General features: G+C 42.8%; 1 protein-coding gene across 4 annotated transcripts in view; it reads right to left on the reverse strand.

Annotated features, from left to right (window-relative positions):
• Nucleotides 1-984: 984 nt before the first annotated feature.
• Nucleotides 985-23,787, reverse strand: part of CCND2 (cyclin D2) — a 38,857-nt gene continuing 16,054 nt past the window's right edge. For all 4 annotated transcript variants that reach the window (XM_075111368.1, XM_075111359.1, XM_075111376.1 and 1 more), the window contains exons 5-6: nucleotides 21,758-21,888; nucleotides 985-5,158 (exon numbers count right to left, since the gene is read on the reverse strand). In XM_075111368.1, the coding sequence (XP_074967469.1) occupies nucleotides 5,003-5,158; nucleotides 21,758-21,888 (287 nt within the window). In that variant the 3' untranslated portion in view covers nucleotides 985-5,002. The remainder of the gene's footprint in view (nucleotides 5,159-21,757; nucleotides 21,889-23,787) is intronic.

Below are 23,787 nucleotides of genomic sequence, written 5' to 3' on the forward strand. Positions count from 1 at the left end.
CTCCCAAGTATGTGTGATTATGACCAGAAAGATCTGTATCTCCTGACTCACCACCTCAAGATTTTGTTCGTATTTCCTTACCCATCCATGATTTTTTTTCTATTTGTTCATATCTATTTTGCTCACGTATTTCTTCATTTTAGCAATGTGTTTCTCCTTTTGCATATTTTCCCTTCTCCCTGTTCATTAAATCTTTTTCCTTTTTTTCTTTCATTTCTCTTCTGGTTTTGGCTGTATTATTCACTTTATGATGGTGTTACTTTTTCCCCAGTGTGTCTACCTAAATACCTCTTCTTCATTCTTCAGTGCCTCTTTTTTCTCCCCAAGGGTGCCCAATGCAGGCCTCAAATTCAGCATAAGAGTACTACTGGATGGCAGTGGAGAAGGAGAGACCCTAGGTCAGGCCAAGCATGTCACATGGGAGACTGGTGAGTTCACAGCAAGCATCCACGAGCAGCAGACATCGAAGAGGGAGAAGGTGAGCATCCTGCCTCCTGAGCGCAGGCTGAGGAAGGACACTCTGTGCATGGAGGCTCATTTCTTCCCACTGGCTTCACCACAAAGCCCTCTCCTTTTACTCAGTTTGCCCAAAGCTTATAGAAAGAAAAACGACAGAATTTTTGCAGTAGTCTTTAAATGCAACCAGTAACTGAGTGGAGGTTTAAATAATATTTCAATTAGTTGCAAAAGTGTACTTACGAGGACTTTTCCACCAGCTCAATTTGATTTCCATGAAATGTTTCGATCCAGCAACTTACCATTTCCAGGACTTTGTTCTTAAATCTCATGGGACTGTTTCACAGAAGAAACAGGCCAGAATTTGCCTACCCAGGACACAATGAGCTACATTTTAGAGGAAAACTTGTTCTGTGACTGCAAAATTCAATAGTTCACATTTTATACGCCTGCTAACACCATCTACCTAGAATCACGTCTCCTTTTGCACCATCTTCACACTGAATGAATAAAACCAAGACAGGCAAATTTAGGTCAAGGTGAGTTTATTGTCCATACAGCATACCTAATCCCGCCAAAACACTTTTCTTAAAACCATCTTTAAACTAGTCAAAACAACAGGTTATTAATAAAAATGACAACACTGAATAAACAAGACCTTTTAAAAGGCAATCAAGACTACACTGTATCAGAGTCTTATCCATCAAAAACAACCTCACATACTTTCTAAATACTTTTGTTTACACTGATCATGTCTACTACCGCACTTTCTAGCATCCCCTGACCATATAAACATCCACACCTCTTAAAGAGCACATTGTGAGAGAATAACGTTGACTTGATATGGCATCACACTCGATAAAGCAAAAAAAAAAAAAAAAAAAAAAAAAAGTCTGAGAACAGAAACTGTGCAACCGAGAGTGATTTCTGAGGTACATGAGAACATGGTAATAAACATAGTGGAAAAAATCCAGTGGCCAGGTGGTTTGCTGAGTAATTAAGAGCCGTCTGATAATTCAAGCATAAATCATTGACATTGATATGGGATTAATAGTGTTTTTCTCTTTCACAAGCATGTTGGGAATATAAATAAATCGATTATGAGGTGCTCCTACACTACAGTAATGGGAGGGAGGGGAAGATCATCAAAGTACCATCAATAGGAAGCTGGGAGAGAAATGCCTTCAGTGATTGTGCCAATCCTTTGGCACTTGTGAAGGTATAATCAGCAACGTATTTTTTTGAGTTTGATTAACTCAAAAGGTTAAAAGGAAGGTTTATGATTTCTGCAGTTTGGGGAAAAAAAAATCTCACACTTCATTTTCAATAGCAATATTCATTTTTTTAAATGTCTGTTAAAAAGGAGTACTATGCAGTATTTTAATTTTGAATGCTACTGTGAAAATGCTCAAGTTCTACGCTTTCCAGACTCTAAATACAGCATGCTTCTGGGTGTAACTAGACAATAACTATTTTTTGAGTACATCACTGTAGCCAAGGACACTCTTACTGATGGCAGTGACACTTGCAGATCCGCCAGGTCCCTGTGAGGGACCAGGGCTGCAGAACGGCACTCCAACTCCTGCGCCTGCTCCTCACCCCTCTGACTGCCATGTGAAGAGCCAACATCGGTGATGGAACCTCACCCCCCTTCCCCATCAGTGCTGCAGAGACCTGGGGGGACAATATTGCAGGAGGGGACCCCCGCATGGGACCGAGGCACTGAAGGAGGTGGTACAAAGAGCAGGGGCAGGCACCCTAAATACTACTCCTGCCTTCACTCAACCTACAGCACAGTGGGGAGCAAACCAGGCAAATGTGATGGATGTAGTGCCTACGCTCACTATGGGCAGCCATGATACAGCCCAGCGTGTGGACAGGGCACCCCACCATCTGGGGACTCTCTGGAACACCTCCCCATGAAGCCTAACAAAGGAAGGCTGTCAGGGAATGATCTGATCTGTCATATACACTGCCTGCAGCTGTGAGTCTTGCTTCCACAAAATCCACTATTTTTCTCCTCCAGGAGAGACACCATCACTGAACTTCAGGTGCTCCCAACATGGAACATCAAGGTGGGAAGTGACGGCAGTGAAACAAGGCTGTCCCCACCACCGGTTTTGGGAAACATGGACCTGCTCCGGTGAAGCTGCCAGCAGAGAGTCAATGCATTTTTTCCACTATGAGAATGATACCGAAGACCGAAAGGGAGCCAGCGCTCCGGCTGCCTGCAGCTTCTCCCCGGCACGGCCGGAGCGTGGGCCCCAGGGAAAAAACAGACTGTCATGTTGTGAGGTATTGTGAAAATGGGAACCATTTCTGTTTTGTCCAGTAAACCTGAGGTAAGTATACCGTCTTTGCAGGATGTGATCAGGAAGGAAGGAAAAAAAAAAAAGAAGGAAAAAATAAAATAAAATAAAAAAAAATAGTCATGAACACGCTATTAGGAAAAAAAAAACTGTACAGGGCATTTCCAGTAAATCAAAGAACTCATCATATCTCCACTTAACCATCTACTTCAGGATTTGAAATTTAAGCAGTAAAATAATATATTATAAAAATGTTTATAAAATAGCAGCACACTCAGTGAAACAATACAGCTAAGTACTGTTAATGTGAATAAGAATGAAACAAATCATAGCTTCTTAGCAGCGCAAAAAAAAAAAAAAAAACCAAAAAACCCCCAAAAACCAAAAAAACAACAAAACCTTAGAATCTTATTCCATTTTCTACCCTCATCTAGCCAAATACGGCTGAGTCCATTCATATAATATTCTTCAAAGTAGCATGTTCTTTCTGGATTTTTGTCTTAAAAACGCAAACATTAACATTTCAACCAACAGCTTCATACTGTATATTTGCAAACTGTTAATACAATTGTGCAAAAAAAAAAAAAAAAAGTTGCTCCAACTCCTTTGCCATCTAAATGCCTCTTCATTACAGATGGAGCAGAAAAATAAATTCAAGTACACTGAATACACCTTTGTAATGAAACTCCAAGTCACACACCTTGATGTTTACCACTCGTGTCTTTTGCACCAGCAATTTCTTACGTCGTCCATAGATAAGTATGCAGGTGGTATTAAGATCCTTCTGTGACACTGAACAATACAAATCATCAGGCTTTTATCCGGAATGTCATGACAGGAATGTCATCTGAAGCAGGTGTTGGTATTTCCAGCAACACCGCAACTAACCAAGTACACCAGATACTGGAAAATATTGACTATAAAAAGCTATATGCTTTGCTTTTGTGACTTTTTCTTTCTTTTTTTTTTTTTCATTTTCTTTTTTTTCTTTTTTTTTTCTTTTTTTTTTTTTTTTTGCTCGGCAAAATTGTCATAAACCATCTCATTTAATCCCTTAGGAACAATTTTCAAAGTGCTTTTCGAATGAAATGGTTTATAAAAACACTCACTGTGGATCAAGAAAGTTAATGAAATGCTGATAAAGTGTGCGGGGGCAGTGGGAGAAGATGGGTAGGTAGAAGAGGGATCAAACCAAATCTCAACCTTCTTTAACACAGTGAGGTTAAAAAAAGGAAGATGGACAGAGCATCGTTTAAATGTCCTTACGGCCAAGCTAAGGAGCTGCCAAAAGTTAACGTTGACGTGAAGCATTAGCACTGTAAAGGAATATAATGCTTTTCACAGATGATCCACTGCATCTTGCAATCCAAAGGTTGGAGGCGGTCTGATTAGCTGACTGGTCGAAATTAATTGGTGCATTTTCCCCATCTAATGTGAACACTTGATAACTTTGGCTTGGCCCACAATTGGGTAAACGGAATTGCCCTTATGCCAAAGATGCTGCTGTGTTTAGAATGAACCATTTCTGAAGGAAAAGTAGAAAAAGTCAAGAGGGGAGAGGGGAATTTGAGAAAAACAAAAACAAACAAAACAAAACAAAACCAAAAAAAAAACCAAACCACCTGCTCTTCTGGCTGGCAAAATAAAGCATCTTCTTTCTTAGGTAGCAGCTACCACAGACAGCAAGAGTAAACAAAACTAACATACAGAGATCCAACAAACACTTCTGACTAATAACAGAGGTGACAGATCAGCAAATCTCTTCTGCATTCAAAATGGTTCAATTGCTTCAGGGATCTTTTCCCACTTTGCCCTAAACCCCTTATTCTATTGCTTTGCAATCTAGTCAAGCCATAAAATCGCACACACGATTCCTTTCTTAAATCTAAAAAAGGGGTGTATGCACTAGGTCATAATACACAGACAAGTATACTCTACTTTGTTCCCACAAATGCAGGCTTACATTTATCTAGCTACTTTGTATGCTTTTATAAGCATTTAATATCACTGATACATAATCAAATAGCAATTACCAAATATATTGTGGGATTCCCTTCTGTAGAACATCACAGGCACCAAATGCTTTTTTTTTTCCTTATTCAGTTTTTATATTTTTTATACCTAAAAGAGCTTTAAATATGTTCTATGTGGGAGCAGATTAAAAAAAAATCACTCTAAAAATAATAACAAAAATAAAAGGGCTGGGGGAGCAAGCGTGACTTTCTGTGCCGGTGTCCTCACAGGTTGATATCTCTCACATCTGTGGGAGTGCTGGCCTGGTCCAGTTCGTCCACCGTCTTGGAAGGATTGCTTTGCTGTTGCTGCTGCCGGACTTGCCTAAGGTTGTTTACTAGCACCGCCTCGATCTGTTCTTGACAAGCTTTAAGGCAGTCCTAGAGGACAGAGAGCAAATTGAGCTGTTAGTGGAGATGATAGTGGTTTTTTCCTTACTGAGCTAGTAGAAGTTGGATAAGCATCAGTCTGGTATTCCCAAGAAGCATCTGCTGTGACAGAAAATGACCTTGAATTCTCCCAGGTAAAATCACTGTTTACAAACTCCCTGGGTTAAATAATGCTAACGCCATACTTACCCGACTCTCTAAATCTTAATATTGTATGTGTTCTTACTCATTTGTGTGGTCTTCTTCAGCAGGAACACAAAGTGTTGCAAAAAATGAAGGGCGGGTTATATTAATTTTTGCGTTCTCCTATGCAGTATTAAGTGACTTGGGTGGGCCTACACCACAAAAAAGCTGCATCTTTCTCCTGAAATAACCATTATCGAAGTCGCATAGACAGACACTTCAGTTTTACTGTCAAGCAAATGATGGTAAATCAAAGTGAGAGTGGAGTTTTGAGGTCCCTGGAAGAATGCGGTGCTCTGTCACTGGGTTTTTATCAGTCACACATTTGGGTCCCCAAGGCAAAGGCAAAAGAAGGGTCCATTTATCTGTGAAAATTCAGGCAAGAGGAGTGAATGATGCAGCCCCAAACATGCAGCCATCCTACCATTCTCTGAGTGCACTCCAAAGAAGAAAAGTGATTTCAGCAGCAGAGGACGAGGAGGTGGTGTAGGGTACACTCCCACACCTTCACTCTGAGAGCAGGTCTATTTTAACAGCCCCAGGAATAGTTATTGGCAATAATTCACACATGGAATTAAAGCAAGGACAGCTACTAGAAAAAGATGTAAGTCAGAAATGCACAGCCAAGCCTGAGAGACTACTGCATTACAAATTATACTACACAACACTTGGAGAAAGAGCAGCAACATAAATTTGGGAGCGCTGTACATTGGGAGTCCTGCAAGGAACATGAAGTACAAATAAATAAATGTGAAGGATTCCCCACACTTCAACCAGACACAGTGGTGAAGATGATGACTATTAAAATATTACAGGATGTTCCATGTTCTTGATAATATGCTGCAAGACCAAATAATATGGATATTTTTTTAAAAAGTGTGAGAAAACAGAGACAAACACGTGGTTATAGTAGAAACTGAAAACTAAAACCCAGGACATGAGTGTATAAACACAATGCCAATTATGTGCAGTGTGCTGGGACTGAGAGTATCAATATGACACTGGGTAGGTGGGCAGGTGGTGAAATAATAAATGGGTTTTCTAAAAGCAGCCCTGTGGAGTCCTTCTACAACACTGGAAAAGGTACTGATAGTATAAACTCACTAAAGCCTCAGTCTGCCTAAGAGGCTGTCTCTTCTGAAGACAGCAGAGAAATGCCATTTTTGGCAGCAGGAGTTTTACACTATTTAACCAGAATACTGGCAGTGGTGAGACCTGCTATCACCATTCCCACTTTCAGGCAGGGGAGCTGAAGAACAGAGCTGGGCACTGACCTCCATGGGGTCCCACAGGCGCCTGTGTCAGCCCAGAAACCGTGTATGGGATGCAACTGCGATGCTGGGAAGCTGGGCTCTGACCAACAACGCCCACTTTCTCCATGCAATACCAGGTTATTCAGGAGAGTCTGAAATATTCATGTATGGAGGTTTAAATTGTCATCCTAGCCAGACTGGGAAAACACGTCAAATGCAGAGTATCTGTTCTGCTGACGACATTTATGTTCGTGATGGGTGCAATTAGCTCCAGTGGGTCATGAACACCCATTTTTCTTGGCTACCAGCCAGCAGCTGCTAGCTCCAAAATCATGTCCTCTCCTTGTCGTGAAACTGTCCTGCTTAGTATAATGAAGCATAACAACCTTCCTCTGAAGGTGCATCTGCGAAAAAGAAGCCGTGAGGGACAGCTTTTCAAACTGACCCAGGAAAAAGGGGTTAGATGAGATGCTGGCTGTCCTGGAAACAAAAATATTCACAGTGATGTGGTTCACGTCAGCTAAAGCCAGAGTGAGATGTCATCAAAATCTCCTGAGTATCTGGGCTACCTGTGTGCAATCTGGCTCAGGAGTTTGTTCCCTTAGCACAGTGAGTAACACCATGCTGAAACCGAGTACAGGGCATGGCAACATGAAAAACCTCTGCTGCAATGTTGAGTACATGCGGTGGCAGACCAAGCCTTCCCCGGGTTCACTTTTTGTCTCAAGAGTTGGGGACTGTGGGACTGCCCCTGAAAAAAAGAGCTGCGGTCAAGTTAACTGGCTTGCAGCCATACCATACCTACCCCAACAAAGCTCCATTATAAGCAATGCTTCTCACTGCTAGCAACTTTCCTAAGTCTCAGTTGCTGGAGCTAAACTTTACCCCCTGCTTCAGGCTGGCTTGTTTGTGGAAGGGGAGAAACTGTGCCAAAAAAAAGTGCTGCTATGTCCAAGGAAAAGGTTATGGAAAGCAGGTAATTTTACCAGCATTAGCCAGCCCTTAACCAAAGTTTCTAATTGTATTTTTTAAAGAGTTGAGTATAATTAGGATTCAGTATGGCACATGGAAGGGGGGAGTCAGATATCTTTTGATATCCTCAGGAAATGCAGCTCAAGGTTAGCCAAGATACATGACTTAGGAAACTGCAAACGGCATTCATCGAGACCCTGTATGATCAAGGAAGCCTGTGCTTTGGAGGAGGGCAACCACCACCCCTGTTTGCATCTAAGCCCAGCTGAGCACATGAGGGTCCCTGCAGGGGTGCATGGGAGCTCCCTCCCAGCCCAGGCACCCATGATTCCCTCCTCTGGAAACCAGGTTATAGGAAAAATGGTACATATGTGCCATAACACTGGTGCAGAAGCAGAATACAAATGAAGCATGATGCCAAAGTAAGCTGGGACACAGCTGTTTAAGATGGCCTGGGCAACACTCAACACTGAAGTCAGGTGGCTGGTTAGTGTCTGAGCTTGCTCAGAGTGGACCAGGAAGCCTCAGAAGTGAGACTGAGACAAAAGCCTTTGAAGATGCAATAAAATGTGAACACAGTGGATTTTCTGGTGATGAGATCCAGGACAGATAAGCAAGTTTTTGAGCATGCTTCACCTCATGGGGTTCTTCCTTTTAGCAAAAGGTAAAGAGAAGGGCTTCTCTGTCTGTCACCACTTTCCTGCTGCTACTGGCAAAACTTATTTTTTTAAGGTAAGAATATGTCCTTTTGTTTAACCAGGTAAATGGTTTTTTTTATAGCTGGGGCTTGGTCTTGTATAATTGGGGGCTTAGTAATTTCCTAATACTGGAATTGCTTGTTTAACGATGGGAGCTGGACAAATTCCTCAGCCTTTCTTCCGAAGTACCTATCTGCCAAAAGCTATCAGAAACTCAGATAAAGAAAATCCCGTTATTAGCTTGGGTGGGTTTTAGGTCTGTTGTAAGCATTCACCTGCTTGTGAGAGGGCAATGGCAGCAAGTCACTTCAAGGGTCAAGGCATTTTCAAATGGAAGAAAGAGCAGGGGCACCAGTTCGTAGACTCTTCTAACAGACTACACTCATAATGTGGGTTTTGTTTGTTATAAGAATATCTTCTTTTAAAGCACAGTGGTGCACGATTTCAAAATAGTATGTCCTTCTGAAAATAAGCCAGATTTTTTTACAAGCAGCTTCAGACTGGAGAGCTTAATGAGGCAATTTCCTTGCAGCCAGGCTTAGGGAAGGAAGGGTGGTGACACTCGGAACATAAGGCTTGAATATTTGGATCAACTTTATCTGTTGCTAAACACCCTTCTGTATGGTCATTTACACTGTTATACAAACTTCTGATGGACAATATTATGCTTCATTTAATGTATGAAGTGGCTAAAATCTCTAGGTAATCCTATAGAGAAATGGGTCAGTTCCGATATCTTCATTTTGTACGTAAAACCAGTGAAGGAGCACAGACTGAAACTGTCACATCTTGCATAGATTTTATTTCATATGGGGATCCACAGGCCACTGATGTATCTTTTTCTGTCATGTGTTAGCTCTGGTCTACGCTTACGTTTTGAACTTAAAATAATGTACCACTGAATTCTTTAAAACAAAGACCCTATGGTGAAATGACCAGCATGTTGCATTCAGCATGAAATAGCTTCCTAAAAAAGTGTTGCTATTTGCATACTAAAACTCATGTTTTTGGTAGTCTCAGTAAAACAGTCTATTTAATTAGTCTTGTCTATGAAGCATCTATCCAGGAGCTGAAAATACCCGGCCAGCACAAACCAAAAATGGTGAAACCTTTTATTTTGCAGGTTGTCAAGTTCTACCATCAAAATCTAGTAAGGAAAAAAAGCCCCAATGCCAGATTCATGAGTGAACCCCAGTCTTGCAGCAAAACAAGCTGGAACACACCAGCAGATGCAGCCCAAACTCTCCATTACTCATGGTGGAGATACGGCAAACTTGTCACGTGAGGCTGTGGCTGTGCAATTTTTAATTCTGGCTCTGCACACTACCCGATCAGCCAGCCATCCTGGTTTGCTGAAAATCACGCACAGTCCCACACCACCACTTCTGCCAAGGTATTCAGGTCACACGATGGGTTTTTACTCACTGTGGTAGCTGCAGGACAACAGATGATATATGGCACTACACAATGTCAAGAGTGTTGTAGACAGATTTGAGCAACAGGTTTTATGCCAGATGAGATGCCAACTAAACCTGCCAATGGCTATTTTAGTAAACTGGAATTGGCAGAAGTTCTCCCCTTGCCAATGTGACATGTGGGCAAAGTGCTTGTACTCTTACATGAAAAATCCTATAACCACAATTGCTGTGCACTTGAACCACTGTCTCAGTCTGCAACTAGCTTTAAGACATATTAAGTACACCAGCTGGATGGTAATCTCATGGGTGAAAAGAAAAAAACAAGAATTTATTATGAGTATCTTATCAGCCCAATTGTCACAGTGTGATACAGCCAAGTGGCTTATTTTACAGATGGGGCTACCACTTCTGTTTGCCTTACTGGAACTTCCTGTCAATCCAAAGTTAAGTGACAAAATACAAAAAATACAAAAAAACAATCAGGACAAACAGCCTGGCATTCCCATGATGCAGTGTTTTTAATCCCTCCAAGTTTCATGTGGATTTGTTGCATGCGTACATGCTTTATTGGTGGAGTTTCATTTTACAAGCTCTAGATGGCATTGACAAGAGAAACTTGAAGCTTTCAAAAACATATCAAAGAAAAAATACGAATGGCACTATTTTCAGCAAATCTTCCTTTAAAGAACACTATAATGCACTGAAGTAATGGCCCTAGATTTTGCAATAAAGGGACTAAGCCATTCCTTCAGAATACTGTAGGGTTGCCTTTGCTGTTTTTATAAAAAGGTTTTTTAAGTGTGTGTCACATGGATCAACTTCCCCATTCTTCTATATGGTCTAGTAGTTTTAATGATTAAAATAGTTCAGGTACTTTCCATTCCATAGTTTTATTTTTACTTCAGCATGTACAGAACTAAAAAGGCAATTAACTTTTGGGTTTCTTTTTTTTCTCTGACACTCTCTAATCCCTCGGCGATTTTACTAGCACACTTAAAATGCATTTGAAGGAAAAGAAATGCTCTTCTCTGTCTGATGAGGAGTACCCTCGTGGCTGTGAAGGCAGTGCTGGCAGTGATAACGACTAGAAGGAGGAATCAGCAGTGCTATGGCCGGATCTACTTATTCAAGTCAGTAATAATTGAGGATTTCAATTTCCATTCATTACAGTCTTGAAAGAAAGCACAAGCACTAGGAAAGGTCCTGCGGAATATTATACATAATTCATTTTCCTGAACTTTTCAATATCTCTATAATATACATGCCCTATACTGCCCCCCAGCTTCCAGTTTTAAACCGATGTTTATACTCCATTGGCAAGCTATCAGGGGAGGAGGCATCCCACTCAACCAACAGGCTCTCGCTTTGCACTGGTAATTGCTGGGATTTTCAGTCCTGACTGCTCCAAGTTCCAGGACTACCTCATTGTGACCCAGGCAGCCTGTTGCCCTAGGTTTACTGTGTTCAGCAGGTGCAAGACACCCTCTACATCTTGCAAGATTATGACTGAACTGATAAATTTAAAAAAAAAGAAAAAAATAAAAGAGGAGGGTACTGAAAAGACACTTTATAGCTGTTTTAATAACGTGGCTTGGGTTTAGACTATAGACTTGTTCTAGCCATTTTCAAGTCTTCCTCGGCACCCCATCCAAACTGAAGCTGACAGATGGTACCTTTCAGATGACAATGGTATCTGCATCAGATCCCACAGCAACTGAGTAGAAGCACACCACCTTCTCCACAAAGATCACTCCTCTCAATAGTGAACAGACGATAGTGGAGGGCTATCACAAGGAGGTAAACTGTTTCAACCATGCATCTTTTCTCTCCTTCTCTATTTTGAATGAATCCAGAGCTTCTGTGACCGTAAGGGGACTGCAGCTGTGTATTTATTGCACCTACTCCCATGATGACACTCCCACTCTAAAACAGACTTAAACCACCGGATTCATTTCACAGCCAGGCAGGGCCGAGAAACAACAGCGCACTCCTGGATCCATACTAGCCACATAACACCCAGGTCTGCCAGCCTGTGCGCTCCTTGTGCTAGCAGCCACCACGGCTTTGCCGCTCAGGGACTCCGGCAGGCAGGGAGGCATGCCATGCAGAAGTGGTGAACTTAGCTCTGGTCCCTTCCACAGTGCCTCAGGACACAGTGCTTTTTGTATCATGATTTTTAGATTCCCCTTTTGCACCTCAGTTTTCATCTTGCCTGGGAGAAGAAATAAGAAAGCTTACCCCAGCAAACCTCCTCATGTTTGTTTGTTTATCAAAAACTAAATTTAGGGAAACATCTGGGTACATGGAAACTGCCTTGCAGCCATCCAGCTTTTGCCCATCCAAGGTGGTACTCATTGGGGAATACCTGTGTCCACAGAAAATGCATTATGGCAGCATTTAAGGAAGAAACCAAAGACTGCAAAGCTACTGTTTAATAAGGTTCCATTTTAATTCTGTTAAATTTAAACATTGCTTAACCCTTGACAAGACCTTAGCTTTATGATGAGGTGTTGTTCATCAGCAACCACAGGATAACTAAGGCCAGCACCAGCCAAAGCCTGAGACAAACAGCTTTGATAAGACCAGTGCTGAAGAGAAGCAACACCATATCTCAGAGCCCCACCTTGGATGTATGGACATCTAGCTGCCAAGAGCACAGCTTGGTAACCCCAGGGAAGTCATCAGGGATCGCACGCCTGCCATCACTACCACAGCCCAAGCCAACAGCAACGCAGAGTCATGAAATCCCTTGTAATGCCAAGGCTGAGGGCACCCCTGCTCAGTGATTGAGTGGGTCATTTCTCAAGGGCTTTCAAAAGCCAAACCACACCCTACTCTCCTTTACAACCAGCAGCAGAAGTGTAACAGTAGGACTGTTGTTATGTATAACATATGCCTACAAATGATGCAAAATACTGAGCTATAAACTCTACTGGATACTTCTTGATGCTCCCGCATTTCCTGACCAGCTTTAGAAGCCTGGATCCAAACCCTCGGTGCTTTGCTGAGTGCTCAAAGTCCCAAATCTGGGAACGCTGCAAAAGCCTTCTGGCATTTTTGTGCTATAGTGTGGTTGGGTTTCCACATATACATTAATTACTTAACAAATACCTGTTAACGCCCCTGATCTCTTCCTCTTTCTTAAAACTAATTGCAAAAGGGAAACCAGAAAAGGACTCTTTTTAGGTGTAGGACCTGGTATGGTAAATGGAAAGGGTGGTGGAAATATCTGTGACAATACTGGTCACCAGTCATGTATGCATTGCCTGGATAATCTAAGAAAGCAGCAATTAGACATGCACTAAAGAGTTGGGATTTACATATATTCCAGCATGGAACGTGTCATCTGTACTCCTAAATAGAAGAGATGTCGGGATTGCCCTGCTGGTTTACATTTAGGCCCCAGTTCAAACACCTCCAAAGCACATGCTTCATTGTTGACAGACAGGGATTCCTTCCCAAAGCAGGGCCTTTGGGTGCTGAGCTCTGGCCTTTAGCTCGCTGATGTTCTCCACAACAAGAGCCTGAAAAGCTGCTGTGGGAATATCATGCCCATTTACTACATTTACCGTATCTCAGTGATCTCACGTCTAATGTACACAGTTTAAAACCAGAAATATTTTCCCTCCTAAATGTGCCTATTTTTGCTACTGTAACAAAGAGCATCAATTACAGATAAGCATCTCTATCTCTGTTTTTCCATCTGTAAGTACAGAAAGTAGTAATTTGCTGTTCTAAAGGGCATTTCATGTTTCACACAGACTAACGAGGGCATCTCACTTCAAAAAAAAAAGAAAAATCTCATCTATGCCAGAATTTCTCGACTACTACTGCTACATTATTGTAATAATGCAATATACAAGATGACTAACATTAAGCATCTGAAGATTGCACATTTTTCTCTGCAATTTTTCGGTCTTTTCAGCACTTTCAACAGTGTACTTTCTAGATTCAGTTCCACTGTTAGCTTCAACAGTCAGTTTGTTGGTTTCCTGTTGCTCATGTGGGTATTTCTCATAGCAACAGGAGAGAACAATGTTTTCAGAACTGGAAAAAGTGAGAGTAAAGCCAAAACACTGGCAGGGTGATCCAGGGGCAGATGCCATGCCTGAAATTATACTCCCTGCTTAATGTGACTTGGGATTTTGAACTGACTGTCTAACAGGAATACGTCGCAACTGTGAAAAGCTGTGAATTTACCCTGCTCCAATAAATGCCACAAGCGTTTATTGAAAATGGGGTTTTTTAAAAAGCTGCAACAACCCACCTGCGTTATACAAAGCTGTATGAGCCAAGCAAGGATTTGGAGGTCAGGGGCAAGTCTCTGACCAGACTGTCTGCTGCCGGCCCATGAGCTCCTCCGGCAGTGATGCTTGGGCTGCGGAGCCGGTTCCTCGGGGGGCCTGGCTTCCTCAGCGCGCCGGCCGAGGCTGTATTTATGAATGGATCTGACGGAACTCCGCCATGAGCCCGCAGTGTAACTGCATCACCCCATTGTTGCTACACACGCACAGCACTCACTGGGGAACAAAAAGCTGAATGAAGCGGAGCAGCTGCCAACTCAGGCAAAGACAACTTAGGAAACTATCTCATTCTTCCTTTCTTTTGGAGGCTATTTTGTCTGTTGTTTCCTTGCATACAAAATGTGGTCTGCAACAAATAAGGCAGGATAAGATACAGCGAGTCCTGTTACTTGGTTCCAAAACCACAAGCCCTAAACACTACAAAGGAGGGTATAAATGGTGTATGTGCTGTAGGGACAATGTTCAAATGCTATCCATTCAAGATAGATTTCCATGATTTTATACTGCAGCTCAACAGAAACTGAATTCTTGAGCGTGGTGGTTCTGACTGTTGTTTCTGTGCAGAGACTTGCAAGGATCTTTATGAAGGGACTTTTCAGACCTTGGGGGAAAAAAAAACCAAACCATCCCAGCACTGACATATGTAGCACATTTAAGTGGAGATATTTTAAATGCCATTTATTATGGATCCAGTCTTCAAAACAGCCTGACTCCACATTTTCAAGGGCTCACAGCCAGCTATTTCGACAAGACTTTAAGAAAAGCTTGGTTCCTTTTTTCTTTCTACCTCAGGCCCTTAAATATGCTTTGGATTTTCAAAACCACTCAGTACACACCAGTTCCCATCTGGGCACAGACTTTTAGAAGGGACTTGTGCCCACGCACAAACCTACATGTTGGCTCTGCCTGAAAACCCCTTTCCCTGCTGCTGATGCTGAGGAGGGCAACTCCTTTTGTCATCTGGATGCAACCTTGAAAGCTGGGCTCTAGGAAGAAGATGCTCCTTATGTGCGCATAGAGCCCTCATTATCACACCGAATGAACCTGGCCAGCCTTCTGGCAGCTATGGTGCTACAGAGTTTATTACACAGCAACTAAGCAGCTTAATTTGGGAGCTAACCTTGCCAGCTTTTGTCAATGAAGTAACCCTGAATGCACTTTTTAGTATGAGATAATAATTTCTACATTTCAGTGCACTCAGCCTCATACAAAGGTTGGAAGGGACCTCTGGAGGTCACTTAATGCAACCTTCTGCTCAAAGTAGGGTTATCTTTAAAACTTAGTTGTGTGCCTAATTCTCAGTGAATTTAGCCTACAAAATTCTGGTCCAAGGTGCTTTGTAACCGGTGAAGACCTCATCTACCTACCCCTGCAGTAGTTTCTTGAGCTCCTCAGAAAATTTAATGTATTTCTCCTCCATGAGGAGATCCGGGGTACCATAGAACGGAAGGGACAGACTGAAGGGAGATGCAAGCAGTAACCAGGCCAGGGCATGCACGCCCTGCACATGATTTATGAGAATGCTCCCAGGCATGGCCAGAGAGGCAGTTTCCACCCACAGCTAGCGAGCTGACAAGGAACCGATGGCTGCTCTTCCAGGAGGTGAGGAGAGAGATTTGCCCAAGGCAGGTTTGTGGCAAAGGAAAACATTGATTGCAAGGTCTTAAAACGTGCCCTACCCATTCAGCTATCCTTCCTCACATCCCGTAATTGTACACAGCGGGGATGCTTGTATCCTCCTCTGAAGTATCTGGCTCCACTGGGGACAGGATACTGCATGCACTGGAGTGCTGCTCTGGGATGCTGTGGAAATTCCTGACTTCCTGAGTTGTTTATTTTTCCATTGCAATGACCCACCAAGAGATGTACAGGGAGCTCGGCGCGCTTCCTGTGAGTAGGTCTGTTAACTCTTTGCCCACCAGCCTCCCCTCTCCTTGTCAAGAAACAGTAAAGGAAATGTTCCAACTCTCTAGCAGCAAAACACATCAGATAATGCAATCCCTGTCCTGCAGAGCTGTGTGAAGCTGTATGGGACTAGCTCTTATTGACTCTTTGGGACAATAATGATCAGAAAAGGCAATTCAGATATACCACGCAGAGCTACTTTCACTATGCACAAGGCTGCTGAGCTTCTCCAAGAGTAGCTCCCTGGCATTTATTTTGGTGGGTGGAAGAAGTAATGAAACTGAGGTTTGCACAGCCTCATTGTCACTGTCTCTTCAAACTGCGATTCAGCCTTCACCAAATGGCCCAGGACAGCCATCTATCAGAAATATCTGACACGATGCCTTGTACTATCTTGTCTGAAGTCTGGAGCGCTGCTTTGGATTCATACAAGGATAGCCGACACCAAAGTAGTTTTGAAAGAAACACTCATGTGTTGGTTGTTTGCTTACCCAATAGCTGGGTTCTAAATCAAATGCTGTTTATTAATAACATATTTTTGGTCTAATTCTTCATGAAACATCCATTAAAAACATTATAGCTCTAAATGCCAAACTCCAGTCTCAATTACACCAGTGTAAATCTAAAATAACTCCATTAACTTCAGCCTCTTGGTTTATGCTGCTATTTCCTAGCAAACAGGTATCACCCTCAAATTATCATTATAAAACAGTAAAAGTTCAGAAAAGCTCATTGCAGTTAAGTTGCATCAGGATTTCATTATCATTCTCTATTTTCATATGCTTGCAACTTTGAAGCTGAAATTTTTCATGCTTCTCCTCAGATGGTGACATTTTTTGGAACGCCAGTGACAAAGTCCCATCGTCTGTTTCCGTGCTAAGCAATCATACACATCAAAAGTAAAAGAAGCAGAAGGCTATGGGACCCCTCTGGTCAGGAAGGTCTCTCCCCCCAAGCTCTCCACCATTTCCTATGGGTTACCAGGAGGCGGGGCAAAAAGCTTTTCATCCACAGAACTGCAATTTCTGCGAGTTCCCTCGCTTTTCCACCACGTGATACTCCTGAAGCCTAGAAGCTCTTGTTTCTTCCTCTTCCCTAACCCCCCCTTTGAAAACAATCATTCACAAAGTGACGATGAATTAATTGTGTTGCTGCAGGAAGAGCTCTCAGGCAGCAGAAATTAGGAAGTGAGAGAACTGAAGCTGTTCATTCAACTTCAATTAAGTCCCAGGGAAAAATATATTACAATAGTCTTTATTCTCATTAACACAGCCTTGGGCTAACTCTTACACAACCTAGCCAGTACATTTTTTCCAACAATACATTTTACAGATGAGGCTGGTATCACTACCTATTACTAAGATCGACCAATACTTCTCTGAGACCCTGTCTTCTGTTGCTTATCTCTTTCTCAAGCCTTAACATGTGGGATGAAATTCTCCAGTCCTGGGCCCTTTCACATTTTTCCAATGCAAAAGTCACGGAGAAAGTTTCTTCCAGAATATTTCTCCCATTTCCAAATATCTGGTTAATGAAAAATACACTATTTTGCACAAGTTAAAAAATCTGGCCGCCTTTGTTGGGCTGAGACTTCAAAGCTTGCAGGAGACTGAGTTAAGGCAACCTCTGCCACAATGGAAACACCTTGAAAAATGACAGCACCTCTAACTTCTGCAAAGACTTGAATTTTTTTAGTGATTGAATTATCCAGAAGCTCCTTTTGTCTCGAGTGTGCCCTGATTCAGGGGGCAACTAAGACTCTCCTCAGCGGTCCACGCTGCTGTGGGCTAAGACCAGGAGCAACGGGAAGAAAGTTTGTCTCTACCAAGTGCCGACAGACTCTTGGAAAGGATGTGACCAGCAAAATGTTAAGAGTTCTTTGTTATTTGGAAAGAGTGATTTTTTTTTTCCAAAGCCAAATTTCGGAAGATTTTCACCAGAGTGGTTAAAAAGCACATTTCTGACAAAAACCAATCTGTTGAATTTCAAAGAGAAAGCATGAAGAAATTTTCAATGCAAAAAACAACACCCTTTTTTCTTTTAAGCACTTACGAACTACTAAGCTGTTTTGCCAGGTATTTTCTTTCTGACTCAAACAATCAGGATAGAAAAATTAGGCATTAGAGAAAGCTTGTTCAATCTGCAAGATGCTGCAGAAGGGCCTCACATTAAGAAGCGCTGGGATGCCTGAGAAAGCTTTAAGTATCTCCTATAATAAAGAACATGAGCTTTAACTGTATATCAATAAATATCAAATTAAGAGGATCCAGAAAAACTCCCAAGAGAGCAATGAAAGCCATGTATTCCCCCTTAAATGTGGTTGTGTGCTAATAGCTCGCAACATGCTGTGAAAGTCAATTAACATGGGGTCTACCAGACCAAGGAGGAAGAAAATTCCACCAGAAAGACACCCTGCTGTGACTTTTCTTCTGTCCCTACAAGCCTTCATAAACATCCCCAGTATGCAGACTGAGCATGGGGAAGAGTCAGCTGGGATCCCAGTTCAAGCAGGACTTCACAGATGAAGCAGTGAGGCATGAGCCAGCAACCAGAAAGAAACATATGGAGAGGTGCAGCAGCAAAACCCATGGGTGTAATTCCCCCTGTGAAGAGCAGCTATGCAAGCAAGCAGCTGCATCTAGCCTTGCGGGACCTTCTGAACATGAGCCTATGCACGAAGGTGACTAAGGAACAGATTAGTGAGGCAAGGGCTGCATCAGAAAGGGATGCTCAAAATCTCTTAGCTGGCAAAAATTACAGGTGAGAGAGGGAAATCCTCTTCCCTGTGACCAGGGAAACAAGGCAGAACTAGGTATCTTCCAAAGTCCCAATGATGTAGCCCTTGTGGCCCATGTGTTGAGCCTGCTTGCCCTAAGAGCTGCTTATTGTCAGCACCGTGCTGTCACTGCAACCCAAACCTCCTGCCCATGCTGGAAGAGAGCAAGAAGGGAAAAGGTACTTGTGACTGCACAGGGAAACTGTTAGAGGAAATGAAGAACTACCCTGAACAACTCCCTGGCATCTCCAGAAAGACAGAATCCAGCTACTCAATGGTTGATCAAAGCCCACCAATCACCTCAAATACAAACACACCAGCAAGAGCTACCTTGGCATCTCCCATTTGACAAGTGCTAAAATACTGTGGAAACAACATCAGAAGTTTATCTGGAGCTTACCAATATGGAGAACATGGCCTAGTGATGGAAGACTGCATTGTTAATCAGATCGTACAGGAACAGAGTGATGAGCTCTGCTCAGGGTATCTGTTCTAGGTCTGGGTTTTGCTGGTACCTGAGCACCACTTGCTTCTGCCTTCAAGAAAGACTTCCAAAGGTCTACCTGGGGATTACTGCGGGCAACATGCTCCATTCTGCTTCACAGCAGCAGAAGCAGGAGCCAAGCTTGTGAAGGCTCCCCCTAAACTTTCCATTTACTGTCTTCTCTTTCATTCTGCATGCCTCCCTGTCCCATAAGGTCTATTTGTGTTCCCAGTCCTCACCCCACACTGCCATTCCCTCACTCTCATCATTATCCTTTTCCTGCTGATTACCAAGTTGGTCCATCAGGCTGTAATTCCTATAGCTGTAGTACAAGAAGCTCAGAGACAATGATGGTTACAGAAATTCCTCTCATTCCCATCTCCCCTACAGTCCTGCCATCTGCCACTGCGCTCAGCTCTCCCACCAGTTTGTGAGGCTGATCTTGGAAATCTATCAGTTAACTGATCCAGTTTACAAACCAAGAAAGCCCTCAGAGCCCCCACCTCTGAAAAAACAAGTGGTCCTTCCCTCCCTTCTTTAAGCTGGATTAGTTCCAGGATGGGGTTTGAAACACAAGGAATACAAGAGTTGTGTGGGCATACATCAGCAAAAACAAACATGAAAATAAGCAGCAGCCAAGCAGGAACAACTTCACATGACTTTGTCATAGAACAAGGGAAATCACAGCAGAGGGGCATCAGCCTTTCAGATACTCCATGGAGGTAAGGCATGGAGTTACACAAGAAGTCCTTAGGGGCTAGCACAAACCACTTTCCCTATTCTACGGATATTTGCAACCTTGGCTGTAGACAGCACCTTTGCTAACAAGATGTTAGTCTCTCCCTAAATCCTTGTCCTTCTTTGTCTGGTTTTCTAATGTTCCTCTCACATCTGCACACTTGTCTTAAGAGTCCCCCCAGACATTCGCTGCATGCAGGAGCTAAAACTTACTGTGTTACATCAAATCAGACAAACATCCAAGGAGGAAATTTCATTCAGCCAATAACTACCAACATCAGTACCAATAACGGATAATTCTTGTTATCCACGTAAATAAAGTGAACTTAATGGGTTTGCCCAGTCTAAATGTACAAATGAGCTCTGTGCATTACTTGCACCAGGCCATGCAGTCTGAATTGTTATATAGGATTCTCCTTGCACACTCCTGTTGCTTACTGTAATGTATCACTGCTGTTTCTCCATACTTATAAAACGAGACACGAAAGAGCAACTGCCTGTGTAAAATTTTCATTTACACTGGAATGAGTGTATGTTACGTTTCTGCAGCTACTTTATTTACCTTATAAGCATTCAGAATTGGAAATGTTCCTTCCTCTGTGCAAAACCAAGTTCCAATCAGAAGAAATGGAAAGCCCCGGAAATGCACTTGAAAATTAGGCTCAATCCGATTGAAAGAAAAAAAGAAATAGTGAAATTCTTCCCTTTTTGTTAAGCTGGACTACTCCTTTTTAACCAAAACGCAGAATATTTGCTGGAAAAAACAAACCTTCTCTTGACAATGTTATCACAGATCTAGTAACTGCAGTGTATTTACTCCGCAAAGTAAAAGCAATAAAAAGTTTTATAGTTAGCACACGATAAGGACGACGCATTGGAAACTCATAGTTTTATGGTAAAAAAAACCCACATTATCTTATTAGTGGCCTGCATTTCAGAAAGCCTCACTCATTTTCTTTCAAGTGAATTTCATTATGGCAAAACACGTCAGCTTCAAAAGAGATGAAACTCCTGTTTATCCAACCAGTTTGGATTTGCAGGAGCGTAAGCTCTCCCCGCAGTGTCCCACCGACACAGAGGCAGAGCAGGTGAGGCACCATCCCCTGGGGAAGGCACCCTGAGTGTTCCTTTCAGTCCTCCCAGCTTTCTGCCGAGACTGCCAAGAAGAGCTGTCAGATTTGGGTTTTTCTGTTGTCCCCACTAGAAGCTGACCCCAGACCAGCAAACTCATTTCTGTGTGAGTTTGAGCCACTGAACTGCTGTCAGCTTCACCTCTCCTCCTGACGACACGACCTTCTGACAAGCCAAGAAATGCCCTTCGTGGGGCAATCTTAGTGAAGTCACAGACAAAAATCCAGACAGCCTGGGCTGTACCTGCCTCACACTGTGCCAGTGCATTAGGTCATTATTCACTTTGCTTAAGTCAAGGATTATTAGAAGATACCTCAAGGAGGGTGAGAAGAGCATTTCCAAGGTTGCGAATGCAGGACCGGCGCACATACTGGTTTACCTTATGCCCCAGGGTAAGCTCTCTGCCTGCTCACCCCATCACCTGGGGTGGTACCCAAGGCGGCTCCCCGCTATAGCAGGACTGACGATCAGCCAGGGTGGGCAGAACAGGCTCTCCCCACCAAGCTGCTGAACAAAGCATGAATGAAAAATGATCCCAGGAGCCTAAGGAGCTTTGGACATCCAAAACACTGCAACCAAGGTGCCAGGTCCATGCCTGCAATCTGCTCACTCCAGGAGCACCCCTCCTCCTTTGCTCCACTGGGCTTTCAGAATCAGGCTGGATTGGTGGCCCAGTTCTCCACTGCACCCTCAGAAGTGAAAGGAGAAGGGGAATGTGGGACACTCACCACATCTGTGTTTGTGATCTTGGCCAGGAGGTCCGTGAGGCTGTCCCCGTCATCAAGCTGAAGGCCACAGATGGCTGCTCCCACACTTCCAGTTGCTATCATTGATGGTGGGTACATGGCAAAGTTAAAATCTGCAAGAACAGATCTGGGAATTAGTCCAAGCCCGGACCAGAAAAGCTGCAAAACATCAGAGGCAAGCAACATAAAAAAAAACCACACCCAAGAATAAAAAACGGGGAAGTAGAAGAAAGGGAAAAGTGCCACTCTTTTTGGTCCAGCGGAGCTCATTAGTCACAGTGCTCATCACAAGCAGTCAAAGGAGGGGTAACAGATCTGCAAATTAAAATGGAAATGCAGTTTGGTCTTTTATTCTCACTGATGCATAAAGTAAACCTGGACAATTTTTAATAGTCTTTCCTTAGTTTTAAAGAAAAGGAAAGAGAAGAAGGAGGCTTTCTGTAATTTATGTCAGAAATTTGGGTCTCAGTCACATTAGAGCTCTCTGTATAACTGGAAAACTAACTGGAATACGGTATCACAAAGGACCAAACTGCGATTTTTAGTTACGTCAATTTTTAAAGACTTAATTAACTGAAGCATTTAAACACCTGTCTGTGAAAGAGATTTTAATTAACAATTCATCTTTACCACCTTTGCAATTAGGAAGTGAGAACACTTACAGCCCATAGCTATGTCAAAGAAAAAACAAAGACCACATTTATCATTTCTATTATTTCTCAATAAACAAGTGGAAAATACATTTCAAAACTTCCTCTCACACATCTGTAGATATCAGGAGAGAAATTAAAATAAAACTAAATGTTCTTGTTATCTTTAGAAGGCCATTTTATGGTTTGTGATACTGCCATAGGCACTGGCTTATCAGCATGTCTTACTAAATACCATTTCCAGGAGATTTTCTTGGTTACCGATGTCTTCCTAAAATGAAACTTGGTTTGCAAGTTTGGTTCATCAATAACTCATTAACAAACCCTTCTCTACCAGTTTTCAGTTGGGAGCGACTGGAAGAGAAGGAAGAGGAAACCCAAGTAACACTTAATAAGAAATAAACCACAATCAATATATTCAGTCTATTTATAGAAACAAATTGTTACAGAAAACTGCCCTTCTGTTAAGGGCAGATCCCAAGTCCTCTCTGCACAGCTAGAACAACTTCTGTAACTGTGTTGATGTCTGTGTAACTGCTCACGGTTTAGACACCTGGAGTGTTGTTCTCAGCCTTCCAGACTCTGAGCTGGCAGATCCTGCAATAGCTGTGGAGGCGGCATGTTCTCCTCCAGGCTGGAATATACCCCTGGGACCCACAAGGAATGAAGTCAGGTAAGGCTGGGACTTGGGTCATAACGTTCATCCAGATGGACTGGTGGGGGGATGTTAGCAGTGGAGAGAGAAAAGGAGGAGCTGAAACCCTGACATGGATTTGTCTGTCTCACAAAGCCACCAGGAGATAACCACCTGCAAGCCCACCATTGCACGCTGCTGAAGTCCACTGTCCTTCCTACCAGAAAAGCTCAGCAGACATCACACTCGGTCAAACACTTCTGAAGGAGCAAATTCCCACCAACAGAAGCAGTGAATATGGACTGCCATTATTATAAAAATAATAATTATGCACTATTGTAATAGTAACAACCTACTGTACACAGGAAAGCTGATGATCTTGCAGATTAAGTTATATTGCCCCCACTAATGAGTGAGTAAGCAGGAGAGCCTTGACTCCTACTTACCAGTGTGGGGGACAGCCCTAAGGATGCTGATCTCAGCACATGTCAAGGTAACCAAAATTGCACTTTTATGATCAAAATCACCTTCATACACACATCACTTTTATACACACATATGCAAGGACATCCAGCCTGTAAATGGATGACCAGGTAAAAGAGATAAGGCTACCTGACACAGAGCACATGCACTCCCCACAGAGCCTGCCCTATCCCTAGTGCCTCAGCCTGTGGTTGCACTTATCATCAGGCCAGACCTTAAGAGCAGGCCACAAATACAGTGGGATT

This window comes from Phalacrocorax aristotelis, chromosome 1, assembly GCF_949628215.1.
Source record: "Phalacrocorax aristotelis chromosome 1, bGulAri2.1, whole genome shotgun sequence".
Taxonomy (NCBI): domain Eukaryota; kingdom Metazoa; phylum Chordata; class Aves; order Suliformes; family Phalacrocoracidae; genus Phalacrocorax; species Phalacrocorax aristotelis.